Below are 22,280 nucleotides of genomic sequence, written 5' to 3'. Positions count from 1 at the left end.
TTTTTTTTTTTTTTTTTTTTTTTTTTTTTTTTTTTTTTTAAATTAAAGTTTCAGACCTTCCTCTCTCCCCTCAGGTTTTTTTAATTGGTGGGGTATGGGAGGTACCTTTTATGACGTTTTCCAGACTTCATATGCAATGAACTTGATTGTTCTGTAGTAGACCAACTTCCACACTCTCTATCTACTTGTCATTTAAGATAAAATAGAATTACTTACTAGATAGTTTAAAAAAAACCTTTTGCCCAGCCATCTCTTCTGGTCATCTGAGTGTTGATTTTTGCATATTTTCTCTTGTTTGAAAAGGAGCTGATAGTTGGGAGAAGTTGATACTGTGTCCTCTAGATCCATTAGTGACATGATCTGTGACCCTTCCTCTCCACCTCCCCCCCCCGCCCCCACACCCTCCTGCGCAAGGATTTTGTTGTTTTTGTTTGCTTGTTGGCTTCTGAAGCTCATGCCTGAAGCTGAAGCCCATGAGTTATCCAATTATAATTACTACCTTCAGAAAACAAGAATTACAGATATGTGACTGACTTTCTTGTCAGTAAAATAATCAGGTGTGACGAGAGATCCATAAGAGGCAGATACATGTAGAAACGAGGCCTTTGGTCTTTTTCCAGATTCATAACCTCTTAAAAATAAAAGGGCATGTCTATACGTTTTGGTAAAATGTACCAAAATCGGTAAAGCCAGGCCTGGGCCTCTTTTCTGAATAAGTATTTCTTGTTCTCCACTCAGACTAAAAAACAGCCATGGTATAACAGCACGTTGGCATCAAGGCGGAAGAGGCTTACAGCTCATTTTGAGGACTTGGAGCAGTGCTATTTTTCCACCAGGATGACTCGTGTATCAGGTATGTTTCTTTTGCATTAATGAATTTGGAATTGAATTTCTGAGGTGCTTCCAGTTGCCTGTCTTAAGTACTTGGATCATAGAAATTGACTTGCTTTTGAGAGAGCACATCTCACTTCTCCCCTCCAAGTTCTGTATGCACATACACCTGAGCTGACTGGCAGAACCTCATCTCTTGTCCAGTCTTGGGTTGGCTTTTTAAATCAAAGAAATATGTTCTTGGCATTTTAGAAGAGGCACAAAGGGGTATATTTACAAAGGCAGTGCATGAAAGACACACACAACAATCCTCCTAAAGAACAATAGGACTTTTCTCTGTACCTAGTACATCCTTTTAAAAATGTACTGAGGCATGAAAAGGGTTTGAGATACCATTGTGAGGAGCCTTTTCACTCAAACGGGCATGTGTTGATTACAACTCAAAGGCTATTGAAGGAGGTAGGAAGATAACTTGGTATGTTCTCCTGTACTTAAAACACAAATGGCACTAGATATGAGCTTTGAAGACTGTTTCAACGCCATGTTTCTTGAGTGTATTCTCTAGATTTAACAACACTTTTTTTGAATGGAAAGAAGCCTTGGATTTTACTCTCTCTGTAAAAAGTCTGTTTGTTTTATTACACAGGATACCTTATGGGCAGCCCAGATCATGGGGCAAAATGCCGTAAAGTGTTGATGTTCAAATTATTTGCAGAGGCGGTGTGTGTGCGCGTGCACATGTGTGGAGGGTCTCAAACTTGTTCATAGTGTGGACAACGTTTTAAATACAAATTGTCCTGTGGCAACGGAAACCCTTTTATTCACATTTGCTTGGGAAACATCTCCTGTCATTCACAACTGCATAATATCTTTTTGGTAAGAACAGTTGCTTCCATAGAAAAGTAATTATTACCTAAGTCTCTAGTGCATTGAAATTAAAATTTAGCAGCTGGAAAAAGAGGAGGAGCTTGTAGCTTGTGAGTAGACAGCATTTCACAGACCTTCAGCAAGTGTTCTGCAGGCTGTAGTAATCCACACAAATTGTAAGCAACTCTGGTATATAGATTACTCTTGGGAGAATTTTGCGCAATGCAGAATTAGCACGGCAGAGCTGCTGGCTGCCAGTAGGGGCCACTGAACCCGGCAGAGCCCAGTTCCCCAGCTCGGAAATAGAAGATACTGCCAGGGGGAGGAGGAGATGGAGGGTTCCTGGCAGCTGCAGTTCCTGTCATGCCCTGAAAGAAGGAGGCGGCATGCAGGAAACACCATACAATCTTGGACCCAGCATCAGGCTGTTTCTCTCTGGATCCCTGGACTCTAGAGGGGTAGGGGGTATGAGTGTCTGGTGGTGGGGGCGGGGGGAGAATCGCCCAGCGGCTAGACTCTGGGGGGGTGGGGCATGGGAGCGAGTGTCTGGGCCAGAGTGGGGAGTGGCTGGCCTCTGGGGGGTGGTCAGAAAAACAGGAACTTTGTTGTCATAGAGGTTTCTTTAATTCTCTACTTCGGGGGGAATTTTTTTTGTCATTTGTGTTACAGATATAGTTGCTGACAGGTATTTTGAAATAAATTACCAAAATAATTGAAACTGGCATGATTATATAGTGTTGTTTTGACACTATGAAGAATTTTGGACAATATGCAGAATTTTGCAGAATTTTTTTTTGGTGCAGAATTCTCCCAGGAGTAATAGATACCTCCCGGATACAATGTATAAGTGTATGATAAATTACAATATTTCTTCACCCGTTGTGCAATGAAAATAGTACCATCAGTTCTTACATGAGAAATAGTCTCTTCAGAAATTGAAACTGCAAATGTTTTATCTGATTAACAGAACATCTGCAGGTGTTCTAAAATATAACATTAGCCACACTTTGTGTGGAGGATTACAAGATAAAAGGGGCACAGTTCCCCCCAATCAGGGAAAAATCTGTGGCATTTGTTTAGCCTTTTCCCCTCTTTTAGATTTCACTCATGCACTTCAGTGCATTCCGAGTACAAGATCTGTGTGTAGCACTATTTGTTTGATTTTGTTTTTGGAAGTTGGCTCTTTGAATATATGGAATTTTAGATGTATTTGGGATAAGACATATCCCTATAACTTTCATAGCAGCAGATCAGAAATAAGCTTGCTTTATACATTAATTTGGAGTATGTTTAAATTATTTTCTGCCTCAGTAGAAGATACATTATGCTAGCTTCAGGGTGGGTTTGATTTAAATCAAATTAGTGATTTAAATCATGATTTAAATCCCTAGTCAGGAAGATTCAATTTAATCATGGATTTCTACATAAAAGTGCATTTTTGTTGGTTGTTATAACCTTAATACATATTCTCCACAACTCAGAGAGATGTAGGTTTCATTTTTAGAAGGTACACACTATACATTTTAAAAGTGATTTATTTTGAAAACTTTTCAGATTAGTTATACAGCTTATCAGAAAATGAATGATTGTTTGGTTATTTCATTTACCAAAGGTAATTGAAGCAGGTATCCAGTTCAACAGGTTAATCATTAATATTTGGAGGATTTTCTTGCCATGCTGTATTAGGAGGAGAACATCACCAGACATTTTAAATTGTTTTATTTAACTGAACCAACAACATTATGTATTCTGGATTTTTTTCTTCAACAGCAAACATATATTTTAACAAAACAAGCACATGAATTTTTGAATTTAAACATTCAAGTTTTTTAAAATCAGGGTTTTTTTTATTAAAAAATAGTTACATGATATATTTTAAAAACAAAAATTTAATCAACTATGTCCGCCTGGTCAACATGAGAAACTTAAAATATTGGCTTCTGCAGCTAATGCAGTCATCTTCACCTTCATTTTCCTGTTTGTTCATAATCTGGAAAAGAAAAACAAGCTTTCCTGCTTTCTCAGGTCCCAAATGATTTCTCAATTTGGAATGAATTAGTCCAAAGGAAGAAAATATTCTTTCTACACAAGCAGAAGAAGCTACTGCTGTTAAGTGAGATTATCGGTTCAACAGTCTCCGAATCCAAGTGCTTAAGTGACTTCCACCAGTTCACCGGTGTGACTTTCTTTAAAACATCATCAGCAAACATATATTTCTTGAATGGTTCATCCTTAGCTCTGAAGTTTTATAGTTTGCATTATGGAGGGAGGATTGCTGGATGTCCATGTCATAGCCAACTCCTCTTCTTCAGCAGTTAAGGTTTGACCCTGGTACTGAGTATTGAGAATATTTGCAAGAAAATGAGCTGTAGATAGTGCTTGTCCCATTCGTTTTTATAAAGCTTGTAATTTAGCTCTGTCCTTGCATATTTCTCTTTTTAAGACCTCACTCAGTTCCTTCCAAATTTCAACAGCGTCAGCAATAAAATAGCTATTTCCCTGCATTTTGTTCAAGGCTACAGAAATAGGCTTCAGGGTACTTTTACCTTGTTTTGTAATCTGCTAGTTCTTTTCACAAACTTATCTATGGCTGTTTCTGGATGATGGAGATTTTTCTTTTTCTTTTTGCTACAGGTGATATACTGTGGCTATGTGACATACATGATGTGACTGAAACACTATCATTGGCAGATAACTCTGAAACCATAGAAAATGATGGTGATCTTGAAGGTAGATAGTCTTCAGAATCCTGTATGTTGAGGATGGATTCTCCTAAACAAAATAATAGAATCATAGAATATCAGGGTTGGAAGGGACTTAGGAGGTCATCTAGTCCAACCCCCTGCTCAAAGCAGGACCAATCCCCAGACAAATTTTTTTTTTTTTTCCCCCCCCCCCCCCCGCCCGGATTGAACTCTCAATCCTGGGTTTAGCAGGCCAATGCTCAAACCACTGAGCTATCCCTCCCCCCCTAAAATAAGTCAGTGCAGTTACTTAATTATTATTACCATACTGCTCATTTAGTATTACTCATTGCATTCACTGATACTCAGTACACCTCTACCCCGATATAACGTGACCCGATTTAACACGAATTCGGATATAACGCAGTAAAGCAGCACTCTGGGGGGGGGGAGGCGGGGCTGCACGCTCCGGTGGATCAAAGCAAGTTCGATATAACGCGGTTTCACCTATAACGCAGTAAGATTTTTTTTTTTGGCTCCCGAGGACAGCTTTTTATCGGGGTAGAGGTGTTCCACTTTAAAGGTGAAATTGTAAAAGGAAGATATGCCTATTTCAGCTATTTATTTTTTATCACAACTGCATCTAAAATGATAGTACCATAGAGTAACAATTATATTTTCTGCTCAAACATGAGAATTCAAGAATAGTCCAGAAGGAAGACAGGCAGTCCTTAAGAAAGAAGTATGAAATAAAAAAGTTCACAGACCTGAAGATCTTGCATGTTCAGACATGTTCCTTTCATCATCTTCAACGCAGCTTCCTCCTGAGAAGGAACACGTCTCATGATGTTGTTTCATACGGGCAACTAGGCCTTGCATTTCTTTGTTGCACTGTTTGCATTTTGCATGCATGCCTGTCTTACCCACAAGTAGAGGAATTTCATTAAATTATTCCCAAACTGTCTCTTTTATGGCCTGCTGCCATTATAGGTTTTCCCTTCTAGTAAGAGAATGGTATGGTAGATCTCAAATCAATGAAGGCTACACTCAGAAAGACCTCAAGACTTCTGGGATATGCTGCTCAAACAGTTTCACTTTTGTTTCTACTGCCTGTCCCTCCCTTCTCACACTTATCTCCAGACTTCTCTTTGTCCAGATCTATTCCGCCCCCAACAATGTTCTATTCGATGAACTTTTTGAAACTTTGCACTTTTAGAAAGAGGTAAGGGATTGACTGTGTACACAAATTTGCAGAGGGACAATAGGGTTGAGGTCTGCTATTTCTCACCTCTATATATGAATTTATTTATTTAAAAACATTTTTGGTGTTAACAAGTATGTTATCCCTGGAGAGACAAATCCACTGTTTGAGAACTGCAAAACTAAGCATCTCTAATGGTATCTTCTAGACTGAACACTGAGTCCCATTGGGTAGATAGAAAGATTAACCTAAATAATCTATACAGAAGACTGTGGAACCCCATAAAATTGGGTCCATAATCCATGAACTATTGGAACTCATTTACAAAACTTTTCTTAAATATTACATGACTATATTGCCTCATACTATAGAATTAGGATTTATAATCCCTATTCCATGATAAGATACATTATAGCTCAAAGGTATCTCAATTAAAACCATCTTTAGATAGGTTTTTTCCTCAAAAAGCATTTTATTAAAAAAAATCCGATTTTAAATAAAAACTTTGATTTTTATCCACCCTGGCTAGCTTCTGTTGCTGCTCCAGTTTAAGAAAAAACAGAACTAGTGCCCTGCAGGAGTCTGCCTGGGAATTTCAGCTGTCTGATAAGTCTGATGTGAATTTTGGCTGGTGACAAAGGGATGTGTGAGGTGCATGACTCCCTATGGAAATTAAAATAGTTGGCGACATGGAGTGCATGGGTCAGAGCAATGACTGGTATCTGAGCCAGCTGTAGAACTGGCATGAGGTGATAATGTTCTTTATGGGGAGACCTGGGATAGTAGAAGTGTCTATGTGGCAGTGCTTTTTCCCATATGTCAAGGAACAGCAGAGTAAGATAACTTGCTGGTTCTCTGATCCCAGGGGTTCCTATTTTTTTTTAATATATAGTTTAAATTCTGCTGCTGATTATTTAAACATCTTTAGTATAAAGAGGTGGTGTAAGAATTATCATTTAAAATGAATAGAGAAGCTTTGTGCAAGAGCTTTGACTGTCCTGTAGTCAGAGGTGGGGGGCTGAGGAAATAGCTTTAATTATGATGTGCCTTTCACATTGACAGGGGAAACATCTTGAAAAGTAGCATCCCAATTTGCAGATCTGGGTATAAAATACATTAGAGAAGAAAGAGGTACATGATCTCTAGATTTGAGGGAAATGGAAGAATAGTTCCTTCTTTGCTTCCACCATTGACTGACACATCAAAACATCTTTTTGAAGACACCCACTGGTGTTCACCTGCTTTCTCCTTCCCAAACCACCTCTCCCTCCAGTAGAATCCCCCACAAAAAAAGTCTGGTTCAGGCCCTTGTTTTATTTAAAGTGGGACTTTAATCAGAATGAAAAGAGCAACTGTGAAGGACACTAGAGACACATAACCAATACCTTCAAACATCTGACTATTAGAGCCTTGCAAATCTGCGGATATCCACAGACCGTTTTTGCAGATCACGGATCGGATGCGGATATGAATTTTGTATCTAGAGCCCTGCAGATATCGGCTTTACGTCAGCGGACCATTTTACCGATCAGATGCAGATACAAATTTTGTATCCACGCAGGGCTCTACTAACGCCGTTGCCTTCTCCCCTTTTTAATATAGACATTAAAATGTCACTCTTATTTAGTGACTATATTTTAAAATGCAGCTGGGATGTAGATCTAATTGAAATGGCCTCTCTTGATATTTGAGGGACAGGAATTTGGGAGAGTGCAGAAAAGTGTTTTTTTTTTTTTTTTTTTTTTTTTCCCCCCCCCCCCCCTTCCAGTACTTTTCCCTGGGGAGTCAGTATTATGCTGTCCTTGCTTTCTTCACTCCCACAAAACATTCAGAAAGTTCTGCTAAGGTGAGCTACCCTTTCCCTTTACACCACTGAGCTGTAACTTTTTAATGGTTCATGACATTTTTATTCTCAACTCTAAGTATGGTGTTGGTATGTACTACTAATAGCTGCTGCACTTCACCCCGAAAGTTACTATATTTGAGTGGTGGGTGACGTGTATGGTATGTACCAGCATACTGGATTGTTTGTGAATGGCTTTGGGCTGACCCACATTATAGGTGTAAGGGTGGTGATGGTTGTTAGACTCAGCAGTTGAAATTGTTGGTACATCACTTTGATGCACAGTGCAAAAGTGAGCTTCCTCCTCTTGGGCCTGTTTGAGAAGGCAAAGTATAATTCTTACCAATTCTGGTGGGTATTACAAACCTGAAGGCTATAATCTCAGCCTGTTGGTTTCTGGTACTGGATCATTTTATGAAGGCTAGCTCATCTGTGTGGCTCCGCAATAAAAGTTGTTTTCTTCTATGGGAAATCTTAACAACAAAATGATTAAACTCCTCTATTCATAGTGATTAAAGTTATGACTCAGGAGGAATTTGGATTTTTGTCTCTTTTATTGCTTACTGTATTTTATTAACTTCTATAGTTGCCACGTTCAATTTTTGACCAAATATTTCTCATGTCATTGTATTTCAAGTTGATTTAATTTTCCCTGACTACAGAAGGACATCATTTTGCACTGAGTTTGTAAGGCAGGCATCTCTATTTTGTGGGTTTTTCCCCACTCTATTAGCTCTGTTGCTTTTGGAGTGAGAGGGAAAATTTTCTATAATAATTTCTTTGGTGTAATAGACTCTCTCTTTAGAGCATATTGCATTGGGAGATGGAGGAAGATAAATGTGTTTACCTCTATAGCATATTGTAACTGTACATATTCTTGATGGTACATAGGTTTGCTTACACTTGTATCAATTTTTGTTTTAAATAATGGTAATCCTCATCGCCCAGGACCTCTGCCTTTATGTAAAATTGGTGGACTTTTACACAAGGGAAGGCATGTTCATGGTTCTTGATAGAAGTAGTATAATACAGTAAAAGCGGTGTTATCAGGCCCTGTACCAACTGGAAAGCTCTATAAACCAGCATTTCTAATCTTCATAGAAAGTCCGGTTTATAATCTGATCGGTGTGGGGCCGACAGGCTCCCTACCTGGCTCCATGTGGCTGCCCGGAAGTGGCAACATGTCCCTGCTGCTCCTAGGTGGAGGAACGGCCATGAGGAGTTTGGCATGCAGGAGGGAGTGCGGGGTGCAGGCTCTGGGAGGAAGTTTGGGTGTGGGAGGGGGCTTGGGGTAGGGGGTTGGGGCACAGAAGGGGTTTCGGCGTACTGGATATGGGTGGCGCTCACCTCCGCCCCATCCCAAGTGCCGCTCTGCGGCTCCCATTGGGAGCTGCGAGGACGGCGCCTGCAGGAGGAAGCAACATGTAGAGCTGCCTGAGGTGAGTGCCCCCTGGATCTGGCATCCCAAAACCTCTCTGCACCCCAATCCCCTGCCCCAGGCCCCCTCCCGCATCCAAACTCTCTTTCTTAGTTAACCGGAATTTTTCACTTACCAGCACTCCCCATTTCCCCAATGTGCCAGATAACAAAGCTTTTACTGTAGTCTCTCCTAACATAGTATTATAAAGACTTATTTTCCACTAAAGTGAACTAGTATTCAGAGGTGTGTGCTGAAGTGAAAAGTCAGTTAATGTTTGTTGACAAGTGTTCATCCCCAGATGCCTTGCCTCGGAAATATCATGTGACTACTTAAGCCTTAGGATTTTTTGTTTACTGTTAAACTTTATTTACCTCCCTCTCATTCTTTCTTTTCCATCATCAACAATTCTGCTACCTTTGTCTAGACGACAGCAGAACCACAAGCCAGCTGGATGAATTTCAGGAGTGCCTATCCAAGTTCACTCGCTACAATTCCGTCCGACCTTTGGCAACACTGTCTTATGCTAGCGATCTCTATAATGGCTCCAGCATTGTATCCAGGTAAGAAATGTGGTGCAAGTGAAATACGCGATGCAATGAGGAGATTGCCAAATAAGACTGAGAGCACTGAGCTCTTTTCAGTTGCAATGCCATAATCTTGTACTTGTGTATGACTGTGGTTTTCCCCCCCCAAATGTTTGGTAAACTCATTGGTTGTCATTTGACCTATAAACACTGGACTGCTGCCTTTTTGTAAATTTTACTCTAAATAGCATCTGTGAAGACACTGGATTAAAACCCTTGTGGGACCAGTGGAAATCTTAAATCCCTATGTTGAAAATGAAAGAAGCAGAGGGGGCTGTAGGAGAGTGCCTGTTTAACCTCTTTGCATTAATGCATTTTGGTAAAACTTTAAAAAGCTGTTTCTAAAGTGACTGCTAATGTCTTTTGTATATTGAAGCCACTTTCTAGTCATTGTCAGCAATTTTGCTAAAGAATCTGAGTGTTGCTGTTGTGTTAACAGTCACTGGTGGGTGTAGCAATAATAGTCACAGTAAAGGGTTAATGGTGCGTTGCAGCTTCACTAAGCCTAAACTTTGCCTAGCATGGGGGAGGTTCTGGTTAAAATCAAAATTCAAAATGATACCATACTATTGAAAGAGTAATTATGGGACTGTGACCAGAAGATAACTTTTCAACAGTTGATGAAATTTCTAGCTAATTGGGAAATCTGTCTATCCTCATACTTATATGGATTCCATTGCCATAGAGTCTTGGTGCCTCGCAATCTTTAATGTATTTACAGTAGAACCTCAGAGTTATGAACACCTTGGGAATGGAGGTTGTTCGTAATTCTGAAAAGTTTGTAGCTCTTAACAAAATGTTATGGTGGTTCTTTCAAAAGTTAACAACTGAACATTGACTTAATATAGTTTGAAACTTTATTATGCAGAAGAAAAACGCTGCTTTTAACCATCTTAATTTAAATGAAACAAGCACAGAAACAATTTCCTTACCTTGGCAAATCTTTTTTTACAACTTTCCCATTATTTTTTAGTAGTTTAACATAGCACTGTACTATAAGGTATTTGCTTTTTTTGGTCTCTCCTGCCTGATTGTGTACTTCCGGTTCCAAATGAGGTGTGTGGTTGACCGATCAGTTCGTAACTCTGGTATTCGTAATTCTGAGGCTCTACTGTATACTTATAGCACCCTTGTGAGACGGGGAAGTGCTAATTTACAGATGGAGAACTGAGTAACAGATTTAGTCGGCTTACCTGACATCACCCAGGAAGTCTATAGTGATACTGTGGAAATAGATCTCCTGAGTCCCAGGCTAGTGCCCTAACCACTGGACTGCAAAGATAATCATGGAAATGTAGGGCTGGAACAGACTTGGAGAGATCACTTAGTTCAGCTCCCTGCACTGGGGCAACAGCAAATATATTTAGACTATCCCTGACCAACAGTATGTGTCTAACCTTTTCTTAAAAACCTCCAATGGCAGGGGTTCTGCAGCCTACCTTGGTAACCTGTTTCAGTAGTTAGCTATCCTTTGTTTTTTTTTTCCCCCTAGGGCTGTCAAGAGATTAAAAAAATTAAGCATGATTAATTGCACGATTAACCACACTCTTGTTAATAGAATACCATTTATTTAAATATTTTTGGGTGTTTTCTACATTTTCAAATATATTGATTTCAATTACAACACAGAATACAAAGTATACAGTGCTCACTTTATATTTATTTTTGATTACAAATATTTACACTGTAAAAAACAAAAGAAATAGTAGATACCCTTAAAAATTATATACCCTTTCCCATTTTTTATATATATATAATTAAAAATGGGAAAGCTCCTGGCAAGGATAATTTGAATGCAGAATTGTTCAAGATAAATCCTAAATTAGCAGCATCTATCCTGGCCCCTCTATTTATATCAGTCTGGGAAAGGGAAAAAGTGCCAGATGAGTGGACCAATGGAGTTATAGTGAAGATACCAAAGAAAAGAACTCTCAGTGATTGTAATAACTGGTGTGGTGTATCACTTTTATCTGTGCCAAGCAAAGTATTGTGTAAGATCATAGTCCCGTGTATATCAGAGGCAGTTGATAGTGTTCTTAGAAAAGAGCAAGCTGGTTTTTGGAAAGGGCGAAGATGCACAGACCAGATCTTCACTCTCTGAAACATTATAGAACAGTGCTTAGAATGGCAATGGCAACTCTACATAAATTTCATAGACTTTGAGAAGGCTTTTGATAGCATTCACAGGACCAGCCTATGGCCCATTTTGCAGGCATATGGAATTCCTTTCTGTATACTCAACGTCATCAAAAGCTTCTATTTCAACTTTACATGCAGTGTTGATCACAGTGAGCTCAGTTTTGAAGTCAAAACAGGAATATGTCAGGGGTGTGTCACGTCTGCAATCCTCTTCAACATTGCCATCGACTGGGTAATGTGGCGTACAACAGAAGACATGCCAAGAGACATTAAATGGACACTCTTCTCATCCCTTGAAGACTTGGACTTCGCAGATGTCGCTCCCCTATCACATACCCAACACCATATACAAGAAAAAACAACTCAACTCAATGCATTCAGCCAGCAAATTAGACTGAAAATCAACCGCACTAAGACAGATATCATGACCTTTAATATTTCCTCACCATCACCAGTATGGATAGAGGATTATGTTCTCACCAATGTAGAAACATTCACATACTTGGGCAGTACCGTCAGTCAGAACAAAATCAATAAAGCCAGGAACACCTTCAGGAGCTTAAATACAGTCTGGAAAGCATCAAAATACAACACCAAAACCAAACTCAAGATTTCAGAGCTGTGTACTTTCAACACTACTTTATAGTGCAGAATGCTGGGGAATGAGAAAGTATGACATGTCTAAACTGTCTTCATTCCATACAACCTGCCTCAGAAAAATCCTCTATCTTTTGGCCCAGAATAATCTCAAACCAAGATCCATTGACACAGTGCAGCCAAGAGGATCTGAGCACCATCATTGCCAGGAGGTGTTGGAGATGGATTGGTCATGTGCTTTGGATGGAAACTGATTCCATCACCAGAGTAGCAATAAGATGGACACCTGAAGGCAAGCGAAAACGGGGCTGCCTGAAAACAACATGGCAAAGAGCTGTGGAAGCTGAGCTGAAAAACCTGCGGCACAGCTGGGGAACCATTGAAAGACTTGCCAGAAACAGACAGGAGTGGAGGAACTTTGTTTCTGCCCTAAACGCCAGAGGCGTAATAGGAACATGATGATGAATATAAGTACTGTAGTGCAATCTCTTTATCATGAAAGTTGAACTTACAAATGTAGAATTTTATGTACAAAAAAACTGCATTCAAAAACAAAACAATGTAAAACTTTAGAGCCTACAAGTCCACTTGTTTGTCTGAGCAATTGGCTGAAGTAGGACCAAGTTTGGTTACATTTGCAGGAGATAATGCTGCCCGCTTCTTGTTTACATCATCACCTGAAAGTGAGAACAGGCGTTTGCATGGCACTGTTGTAACTGGTGTCGCAAGATATTTACGTGCCAGATGCGCTAAAGATTCATATGTCCCTTCCTGCTTCAATTCAAAAATACTATTTCTTTTATCATTTTTACAGTGCAAATATTTGTAATAAAAACTAATATAAAGTGGGTACTGTACACTTTGTATTCTGTGTTGTAATAGAAATGAATATATTTGAAAATGTAGAAAAACATCCAAAAATATTTAATACATTTCAATTGGTATTCTATTGTTTAACAGTGCGATTAATTTTTTTGAGTTAGTCGCCTGAGTTTACAGCGATTAATTGACAGCCCTATTTTTTTCCATATCCACCCTAAATCTCCCTTGCTGCAATTAAGCCCATTACTACTTGTCCTGCCTTCAGTGGACATGGAGAACAGTTGATCAAAATCTTCTTCATAACAGCTTTGAACATATTTGAAGACTTATCAGGTCACCCTTCAGTCTTTTCTCAAGGCTAAACATGCCCAGTTTTTTAACCTTTCCTCATAGGTTTTCTAAACCTTTTATCATTTTTTGTTGCTCCCCTCTGGACTCTCTCCAGTTTGTCCTCCTCTTAAAGTGCAGTGCCCCAAACGGGACATAATACTCCAGCTATGAGGGCCTCATCAGTGCTAAGTAGAACAGTACGGTTAGCTCCCATCTTTTACATATGGCACTTCTACCCCAGAATATTTGCCTTTTTTGGAGCTGCATCACATTGTTGCTCTTGTTCAATTTGCAATCCTCTGTAACCCCCAGATCCTTTTCACCGATACTACCACCTAGTCAGTTATTCCTCATTTTGTTTCTGCATTTGATTTTTTCCTTCCTAAATGTACTTTGCATTTGTCTTTATTGAATTTCATCTTGTTGACTTTAGATAAATTTTCCAATTTATAAAGACATTTAGAATTCAAATCTTGTCCTCCTCCAAAGTTCTTGCAACCCCTTCCACCTTGATGTCATCCACAAATTTGATAAGCACACTCTTCACTCCTTTATTCAAGTAATGAATGAAAATATTGAATTAGTACTAAACCAAGGACAGACCCCTGCGAGATCCCACTAGGTATGTCCCGTAGTTTGATAGCGGACAATTGAAAACTATGCTGCAAACCTCTGATAAGTACCTTACATCAATCTGAATATTTGTTGAAGGCCCCAAGAAACTTTAGATTTTGTGCAAACAAATCATGGTGCATTTTTACTATTTTACTATGCATTATATAACTAGAATGTATAATGGCTAAATTGACCATGGAGGTCAAAATACAATTATCACCAGTGTGATATACGTTTAACCTGTACTGATTAAGTTCATGGTGGCTGCAGTGAGATGCAGATGGAAATCATCCTGTGGTATAGACAAGCTTCTTTAGCCACTGAGTTCATATTGGATTGGATCTTGCTCTTGTGCCCTTCCTGGGCATTTTGCAAGAACGGTAATTGGTTAGAAAATACTGGAATGGCAATAAAATCTGACTATTTTCTTTGAAGGAATTTGATTCATGGTACAATGACAGTGATGCTTTTAACAGTGTTAAAGCTAAGATTTTTGGGGTCCCCTTTCTACCTATTTCAGACTAGTGTTTAGCTGTTGCTGTTAGATATTGCTGATTTTAGCCAAGAAAATAATTTGATCTTACAATTTTGTATTTTTCTACTAGTAGCACTGATTTAGCAAAGCATGTCAACATGTGTTTAATTTTAAGTATGTGAGTAGTCCCTTCAAAGCTGAGTTGGGCTGTCAAAGTGCTTAGCTTTTAGCATGTATTTCAATGATTTACTGACATGGATCCTATATCTGAGTAAGTATGACAACACTGAGAAAGTATGTTGCCCCCTGGAAGCCCTGTTGGCTTTCAAGTACCCAAGCTGTTCCTTTTTAAAGTTGAAGCTGCAACCAAGAACAATATATAGTTCTTTAAAAGCTCTCATCAGTCACCCCTACTTTCTGCCTTTTACCATCCATTTCTCTGTTTCCAACTGATAGAATCTGCAACTTTGGAAAAAGCCCATCCGAAGTGGTAATGGGACTCATGTTTTGGAGAGGTGGCAACTCAAGGTGGTAGAAAGGGACAGTTCAGCAGTGACTGGGTGGGTGGGTGAAAGTAACTGATTGTCAGGGGGCTTTTTTCTTAAACGTCAGTGATAAAAGGTCATGTGGGAGGGGTTGGGGAGAAATGTGTAGTAGAATTGGTCCAATAAGTAGATCCTAAGCTTGCTGTCAATACATGCTAGAGAAAAGCAAATCTTGTCCATTTTTTGCAAATACTTACTATCAAGATACTTATTTTAAGAATACAAGTCTTAAAGCAAGCAAGAATAAAGTAATTTTAATATTAAAAAGGAAAAATTTATTTTCACTCTGGTAAATAAGAAATAGATATAAAATAAGCTGTCACAAGTTGGAGAGTGTGTGTGTGCGTGTGCGCAGTGCCCTTAAAATTTTCTTTGGAGTATGCCCATTGGACTTAAATAACTGCCCTCTGTGGAACTTCCTGTTTATTTAAAAAGAAAATTCTTCAAGAGCTATTCATTTTTCAGTTTCCAAAGAAGAGGACTGCCAAATAGTGTTTCCAGTACTTTCAAAAATGGAAATACATTTACAAGTACATAAAATTGCATTTTGTGGCAGGACAGGAAGGGGTGGTAGTTAAGGAACTGGCAGTAAAGGAAATAAAAGAGCACGGAGAGCACATAGCTGAAGAAATGAAGTAGATAATGAACCTAGGGCAATAGAACCTTCTCATTCAGAACAAAATATCTAAATAAATTACGAACAAAATACAAAAAACAATGATCAGTACTCCATTTAATGTTTTTTAATGAAGAGTGGTAGATTGTAAGTACCGTATATACTCGTTCATAAGCCGAATTTTTTTAGTAAAAACGGGAAGCACCAGAGACGGGGGTCGGCTTATGAACAGGTATAGAGAGGGAGAGGTGGGACACAGCCCCTCCCCCCAACAGAGGGAGCAAGGAGAGACAGAAGGGAAGAGGTGGGGCCAGAGTCTCTCTCCACTTCTGGCCATGCTGCTCTCCCCACAGCCTCTGAAGCAGCTGCAGCTCCGGGGCTGGCAGGCTGCAGCCATGCCGCTCGGTCCCACCCCCCAGAGCAGGCTGTGGCTGCGCTTCCCGGGCGCCGGAGCACGCTGCGGCCGTGATGCCCAGCCTGCTGGAGCAGCTCCAGCCAGGTCAGACGCATCCTCCCCTGGCCCTCCCTAGATAAGGTGGGAAGGGATGGGATGGGGAGAGTGTGGGGTCATGTGGGGGGTGGTCACAGGGGTTACTCCCCTGACTCCTAGCTTCTCCCCCCCAAAAAAATTTCCCCACCAGTTGCTGTCCCGGCCCGTCAGGGTAAGCAGCTGCCGTGCCGGGACACTTTGTTTACTTAAGTTTACCTCCATGCCTGCGGACGCTCGAGGTAAACAAACCATCTCGGACCATCAGCGACTTATCCTGATGGCCTGGGAGCCAAAGTTTCCTGACCCCTGAATTATAGGGTCGGCTATAAAAATTTTCCATTTTTACTTATCCATCTTGGGGCGGGGGGGTCAGCTTATAAACGAACCGACTTATGATCGAGTATATACGGTATATAGTTAACACAACAGAAGTAGTAGTATAATTATTCAAGAGTAATGTAAAAAAGTTTAAACTGATTATTTTCTATCAGAATAAATCCATGGTCTTCAACCTGCCTGCAGACCCCTGGTGGTCTGCAGACTAAGATTTCCAAAGGGGTCCACACCCCTATTTGAAATTTTGTAGGGGTCCGCAAATGAAAAATGGTTGAAAACCACTGAAATAAATCCATAAGATGAGTCTTGGATGTATGATTGCTGGTTTTTTAATGAGGAATGTGGTTTGAACCCAAACGGCAAATTTCTTAAACAGGTACCCCTTTTTTGTACTCCCTTTCCCACTCCATCCCAATGTTCTGTGTTGAGGTTTTACCCCTCTGCATTGTGGTGTTCTCGTTTAGCCAGTTCTGTAGTCCTCAATCCACAAGGTGGCAGCCTTTATTTACTTTGCAAGCAGTGCTGCGCCAACGTTAATGACTTGCACAAGCCTATATCCTACATTCCTTGATGGAAATTTTTCTGACTGCCATGTGGTCTTTGTTAAATAAGATCACTAGTAGGATGAGAGAGAATTGGGTTACTTCTCTTTGAAGCAGTGAGTCCCTCACAAGTGAGAATTGTAGTCTTCCTTTATTGTTTCAAAAAAATAGAGAAATGTAGTTAGAGAAGAGTGTACAATAGAAACGTGTTCAGGGCTTTACAGTGGCTGGTCATCCAATGTTGATTTTGAAAGATTTTCAACACGAGTGTACGTGTGCGCATACTGTTATATTTATTAGTCTTTATGGGTGGGGCGTGTGTGTGTAGCTGTGATCAGCGAGCCCTTTAGTACTCAGGCATCTGTAGTCTTCCCAAATAAAATAAAATGTGTTTTTTTGTTTTGTTTTTTAAGATTTGTCTGAGGAGTTAAATTTGTAATGTATTATGGCACCCATCTATGGCAGGTCAATTCATTGGGGCTTAACTTTTCTCTTCACCTACTGTGGAAGTAAATAGTAGAAAGCGTTCTTTTGAAGGAGAGAATATAAACTGCTGTGTTAGCATTACTCTGAAAGAGAAAGAGAGAGATAAAAAATTGCTTTAGCACTGTCAAACAGAGCCCTTGAAAGAATAATATGGCAGAGCCTTTCATAACGTAAAGAGATTGTGCACAGAAAAATCCAAGAAGACTACAGTCCAGACCTCCGTTACCTGAAGGCTGGCTAGCCAAAAGCTGAGTATGATCCTCATGATTGACTAGCACTTGTCCTGCAGAGCCGCAACCCTTTGGGGAATGTGTCAGGAGTTCTGTAATCTGCACAGACTTCAGTCTGCTGGGTTGGGTCCCTGATTGTTTGAAAAGTTTTGGGTAGCCTTTTGAGACCATTGGGTAATCAAGGTTATAATTCCCAATGTCAATGACTGGGTAATAAAACTAAAAGATTCCTAATTAGTTGTGCCTGATCCCTGAAACCTAATTTGTCTGGTCCAATAAGTCTAGAGACAGCTTTTTAAAAGCCTTTTGGATCTCGCTTTTTGCCACAATAACAGCAGTGTTGAAGTTAGCTCTGATTTTATTTTTTTATGGTCATGTCAAAGTAATGGAGGGGTTTGAGAAATATTAGCATTCAAATAATAGTTATTCTGCTATTTCATGATCATGTTTCTGGCCTTGTAAAATCTGGCACAGTTTTGACCTCTTGAGTATAATGTATTGAAACCCCCTTAAAGAGGACTAAAAGAATAAATCTATTAAGAGTAATGTTTCCATCTATTCACTGAATCATTTCCATTCCCCATCTCTTATGGGCTAAAATTGCCTTTCCATGAAAATTCTGGGTACCTTAGTGAGGCACTCTGCAGGACTGTGTCCTGCATCACTGTAGCCTTTATTTAGCACAGTGGGATGGTTGGTCTGTGCTGAGCTGATACACCAAAGGTTTGTTTGACCTAGTCAGTAGCGTAGTTTTTTTGGGGGGGGGGGGCAGGGGAAGCGGCCGCTCCCACTGAGCACATTTCCCAAAAGTGGTCACCTAGTAACACTTTTGCCTTTGGGGTAGTAAAAATAAGGGAAAGAAACATATGAATAAGTTTGCCCTTCATGAGATTGGTGTGTCTGGGTGCAGTGGATGACTGTTCCCTGGAAGACGAGAAATGGGGGGTGCAGCCTTTTCTTTTTTTGTATGGTAAAGCAATTACTCTACAATTAATTTTTATTAAAGTAGCAATTGTACAGCTTAGATCAGTTTCTCCTGTTTGTGTGGATCATCCACACAGCAAGTGGAAAAGAAAAGCACTTAAAATTGGTGAAGGTGACTAAAACTGCAAAAATGGTAACGGAGATTTGGCAACAAGTATAGTACCTGAACTTATGTTTACAATGTTCTTTTTACATTGCTCTACCTTATTTCCCATAGGCTAATTTGCTGATGCCTATATACCCGATTGGTTATCTAAGATAAAAGTGGGTTTTGGTTTAATCAAAACTAACTATATTTACTGAGCTTTTCTGTTTCTTGTATTCCCTCTTGAGGGCAGAGCTGATAAGTCTCCTAAAATATCAGGAGATCCTATGGGCAGAGGCTAAGGATGATTTGTACCCAGGAAAGGACAGTACGTTTGTCATTCCAGAACTCTGAATTTAGGGCAGTCTTGACTCCCATAGTTTATACATTAAAGTACTGGGATTAGTTCTGGAGCACCAACAAACAACGATTACACTGCTCTACAGCCAAAATGCTTCTGAAATAAATGTAGTCAAACTTTACTAATTCTGGGTCACTGAGAACGAAAATGATGCTTAAAATTGTTGATTGGCTCTAGTTTTCAAGATATGCTATTGGGTCAGTATATACGACCCTTGACTTGGGAATGGCGGAGGATAAGTGAGTTATAAAGGGAAGGGATCTCAATTTAAACCAGAAATGACTAAAATACATCTTTGACTGGATCTATGAATAACTCTATGACTGGGTTTGGACAGTACTTGCTTTTTAGGCAAAACAATGAATGATGCAATCTGAAGCTGGTATTGCATCATACATGATATGAATTGCATCATGTTATTCCTAGAAGTCATGGATGATGCAATCATAACGAAGCTTACATCACTCTGCTGAACAAATTGCCCTATATCAGCTCTAGAAATCATAGTGTCGTGCTCTCTTATTTGTCAGTGTTTGATTTTGCAAAGGGACACATTTCTGTTTAGCCAAAGTGAGCAGAGATGCCTCGTACTTGTGTGAACAGTGCAGATAACTTCTGCTATGTTTGTGGTGAAGTGACTTTTGCATCACAAAAGCGCAGTATAACCACTATGGTTAAGAAAGCTTATCACCTTTATTTTGGCTGCAAAATTGGAGATCAGGACAAGAGGTGGGCCCCACACATATGCTGCAAGACTTGTGCAACAAATCTTCGCCAGTGGTTGAACAGGAAAAGGAAATCTATGCCTTTTGCAGTGCCAATGATTTGGAGAGAGCCAACAGATCATACCAGCAATTGTTACTTCTGCATGGTGCCTCCAGTTGGGAAAGGTGTGTCAAAGAAGAAAAAGTGGACTGTGCATTATCCAAACATTCCATCAGCTATACGCCCAGTACCCCACGGAGAAGGACTGCCGGTTCCTGATGCACCAGAATCATTCTCACTTGAGTCAGACAAGGAAGAGGATGAAACTTCTGGTCCTGAACCATCAATGTCACAGGACCCACATTTTCTCCCATCCTCCTCCTCTGAACCACACCTCATAACACAAGGTGAACTGAATGACCTTGTCAGGGATTTGGAACTACCCAAGAGTAAGGCAGAGCTGTTGGGCTCCAGACTACAGCAGTGGAATCTCCTGGCAGGTGATGTTAGGGTTTCCATGTTCCGTGACCGTCAAAAGGATCTTGTCCCATTCTTCTTCATGGAAGGTGATCTTGTAGCCTGCAACAACATCGATGGTGTGATGGCAGCCCTCAACATCGTTCACGATCCAGATGAGTGGAGACTGTTCATTGATTCATCGAAGACGAGTCTTAAAGCTGTTTTACTGCATAATGGCAATGTTTTGCCATCAATTCCAGTTGGTCATGCAGTCCATATGAAGGAAACCTATGACAACATGAAACAATTTTTGAGGTGCATAAACTATGACCAACATCAGTGGCAGCTTTGTGGCGATTTGAAGGTTGTTGCTCTCTTGCTTGGTCTGCAGACTGGATACACAAAGTACTGCTGTTTTCTCTGCGAATGGGATAGTCGTGCAAGAGATTCCCACTACATCAAGAAAGATTGGCCACTCCGACAGTCATTGGAGCCTGGGAGGAAAAGTGTTCAGCATCCACCACTTGTTGAATCAAGGAAGATTTTATTACCACCCTTACACATCAAGCTGGGTCTGATGAAGAACTTTGTCAAGGCCATTGACAAAACACAAGCAGCTTTCAAGTACCTCCATGGAAAATTTCCAAGGTTAAGTGAAGCTAAGATAAAGGAAGGTGTCTTTGTTGGTCCTCAGATTCGTGAACTTCTTCGAGATGATGCATTTGACAATGCACTGCGTGGCAAGGAAAAGACGGCATGGAAAGCCTTCCAGTTAGTGGCAATAAATTTTCTCGGAAACAACAAGGCTGACAACTACAGGTTGTTGGTGGAAAACCTCCTCAAGGCATACAAAAGCCTTAGTTGCAACATGTCACTAAAGATACATTTTTTGCACTCTCATCTAGATTTTTTTCCACCGAACTGCGGAGCAGCGAGCGACGAGCACGGCGAGTGATTTCACCAGGACATTGCAACATTGGAGAAATGCTATCAGGGCAAATGGAGCCCATCAATGCTTGCAAACTATTGCTGGACAGTGACAAGAGATGCTCCATTTAATGAATACAAGAGACAAGCCAAGAAGCGCCGAGTAGACACTGAATAGGACTAAACCATGTACAGAATAGTTTTTTGCCTTTTGTTTCATAATAAATTTTATTTATATAACCCTTTTGCTGATTTTTAAAGTGTTCCATAAACAGGACAGGTGAAATATTATCATGTAAAGCAACCATAAACACATGAAAAGACCTAGGTTTACAATTTATGATTAAAACTCTACTATCTACACAATATACATAGACATAAAATGTAAAAACTTAAATATCTTAGAAACAGTAGCCAATCAGTTGTTTTAATTGTCATATTTGAATTCAGCACATCAAAATACATAATAAATAGCACATTTTATCTCTGAAGCAGACGACTTTTCAAAAATTGTAGACCAGTGTTATGAGACCTGCAAAGAACATTTTGGCTGGTATCTCAAATCTTGATTGGAAAAAAACCTGAATCTTATAATGATTTTTGTTGACACTCCATATAGTGTCCCATGATGGGTCAGAAAATTGTCCTTGTATCTACACTTGAGAGCGCTTTAATTATTAGGGACAAAATTTGCATAATATGAAATTGAGAAGTTAGTTAACGAAAGCTACAGAGCCACAGGCGGGACCTTATTTTTTCCTAGTAATTCTAGAATATCTGGTAATTCTGGGATCCATTTCATATTAAGCTCTTAATACTTCAAAGCTGTCTCCATTTGCAGATAATTAGATGAGTTTTCTAATTTGTCTAATTTGTAGAGTTAAATCAGGATATTAAGGAAGTGGGGTGGCTTTCTACATTAGCAAAAAGAACGAGGAATGCTTGTGGCACCTTAGAGACTAACAAATTTATTTGAGCATAAGCTTTCGTGGGCTAAAACCCACTTCATCGGATGCATTCAGTGGAAAATACAGTAGAAAGATAGATATATATATCTATACACACACACACACACACACACACACACACACACACACACACACACA

The 22,280-nt window shown here is 39.8% G+C and overlaps 1 protein-coding gene across 2 annotated transcripts in view; it reads left to right on the top strand.

The window, feature by feature from the left end:
• LOC112107355 (E3 ubiquitin-protein ligase COP1) overlaps window positions 1-22,280 on the top strand; it is a 216,343-nt gene that overhangs the window by 58,181 nt on the left and 135,882 nt on the right. For both annotated transcript variants that reach the window (XM_026655574.2, XM_026655573.2), the window contains exons 10-11: window positions 739-853; window positions 9,271-9,406. In XM_026655574.2, the coding sequence (XP_026511359.1) occupies window positions 739-853; window positions 9,271-9,406 (251 nt within the window). The remainder of the gene's footprint in view (window positions 1-738; window positions 854-9,270; window positions 9,407-22,280) is intronic.

The sequence above is a fragment of the Terrapene carolina genome, unplaced genomic scaffold (genome assembly GCF_002925995.2).
Source record: "Terrapene carolina triunguis isolate 2854851 unplaced genomic scaffold, T_m_triunguis-2.0 Scaffold210, whole genome shotgun sequence".
In the NCBI taxonomy this organism is placed as follows: Eukaryota; Metazoa; Chordata; order Testudines; family Emydidae; genus Terrapene; species Terrapene triunguis.
The sequence above is the reverse complement of the archived record's forward strand: the minus strand, read 5'-3'. Positions and strand labels throughout refer to the sequence as shown.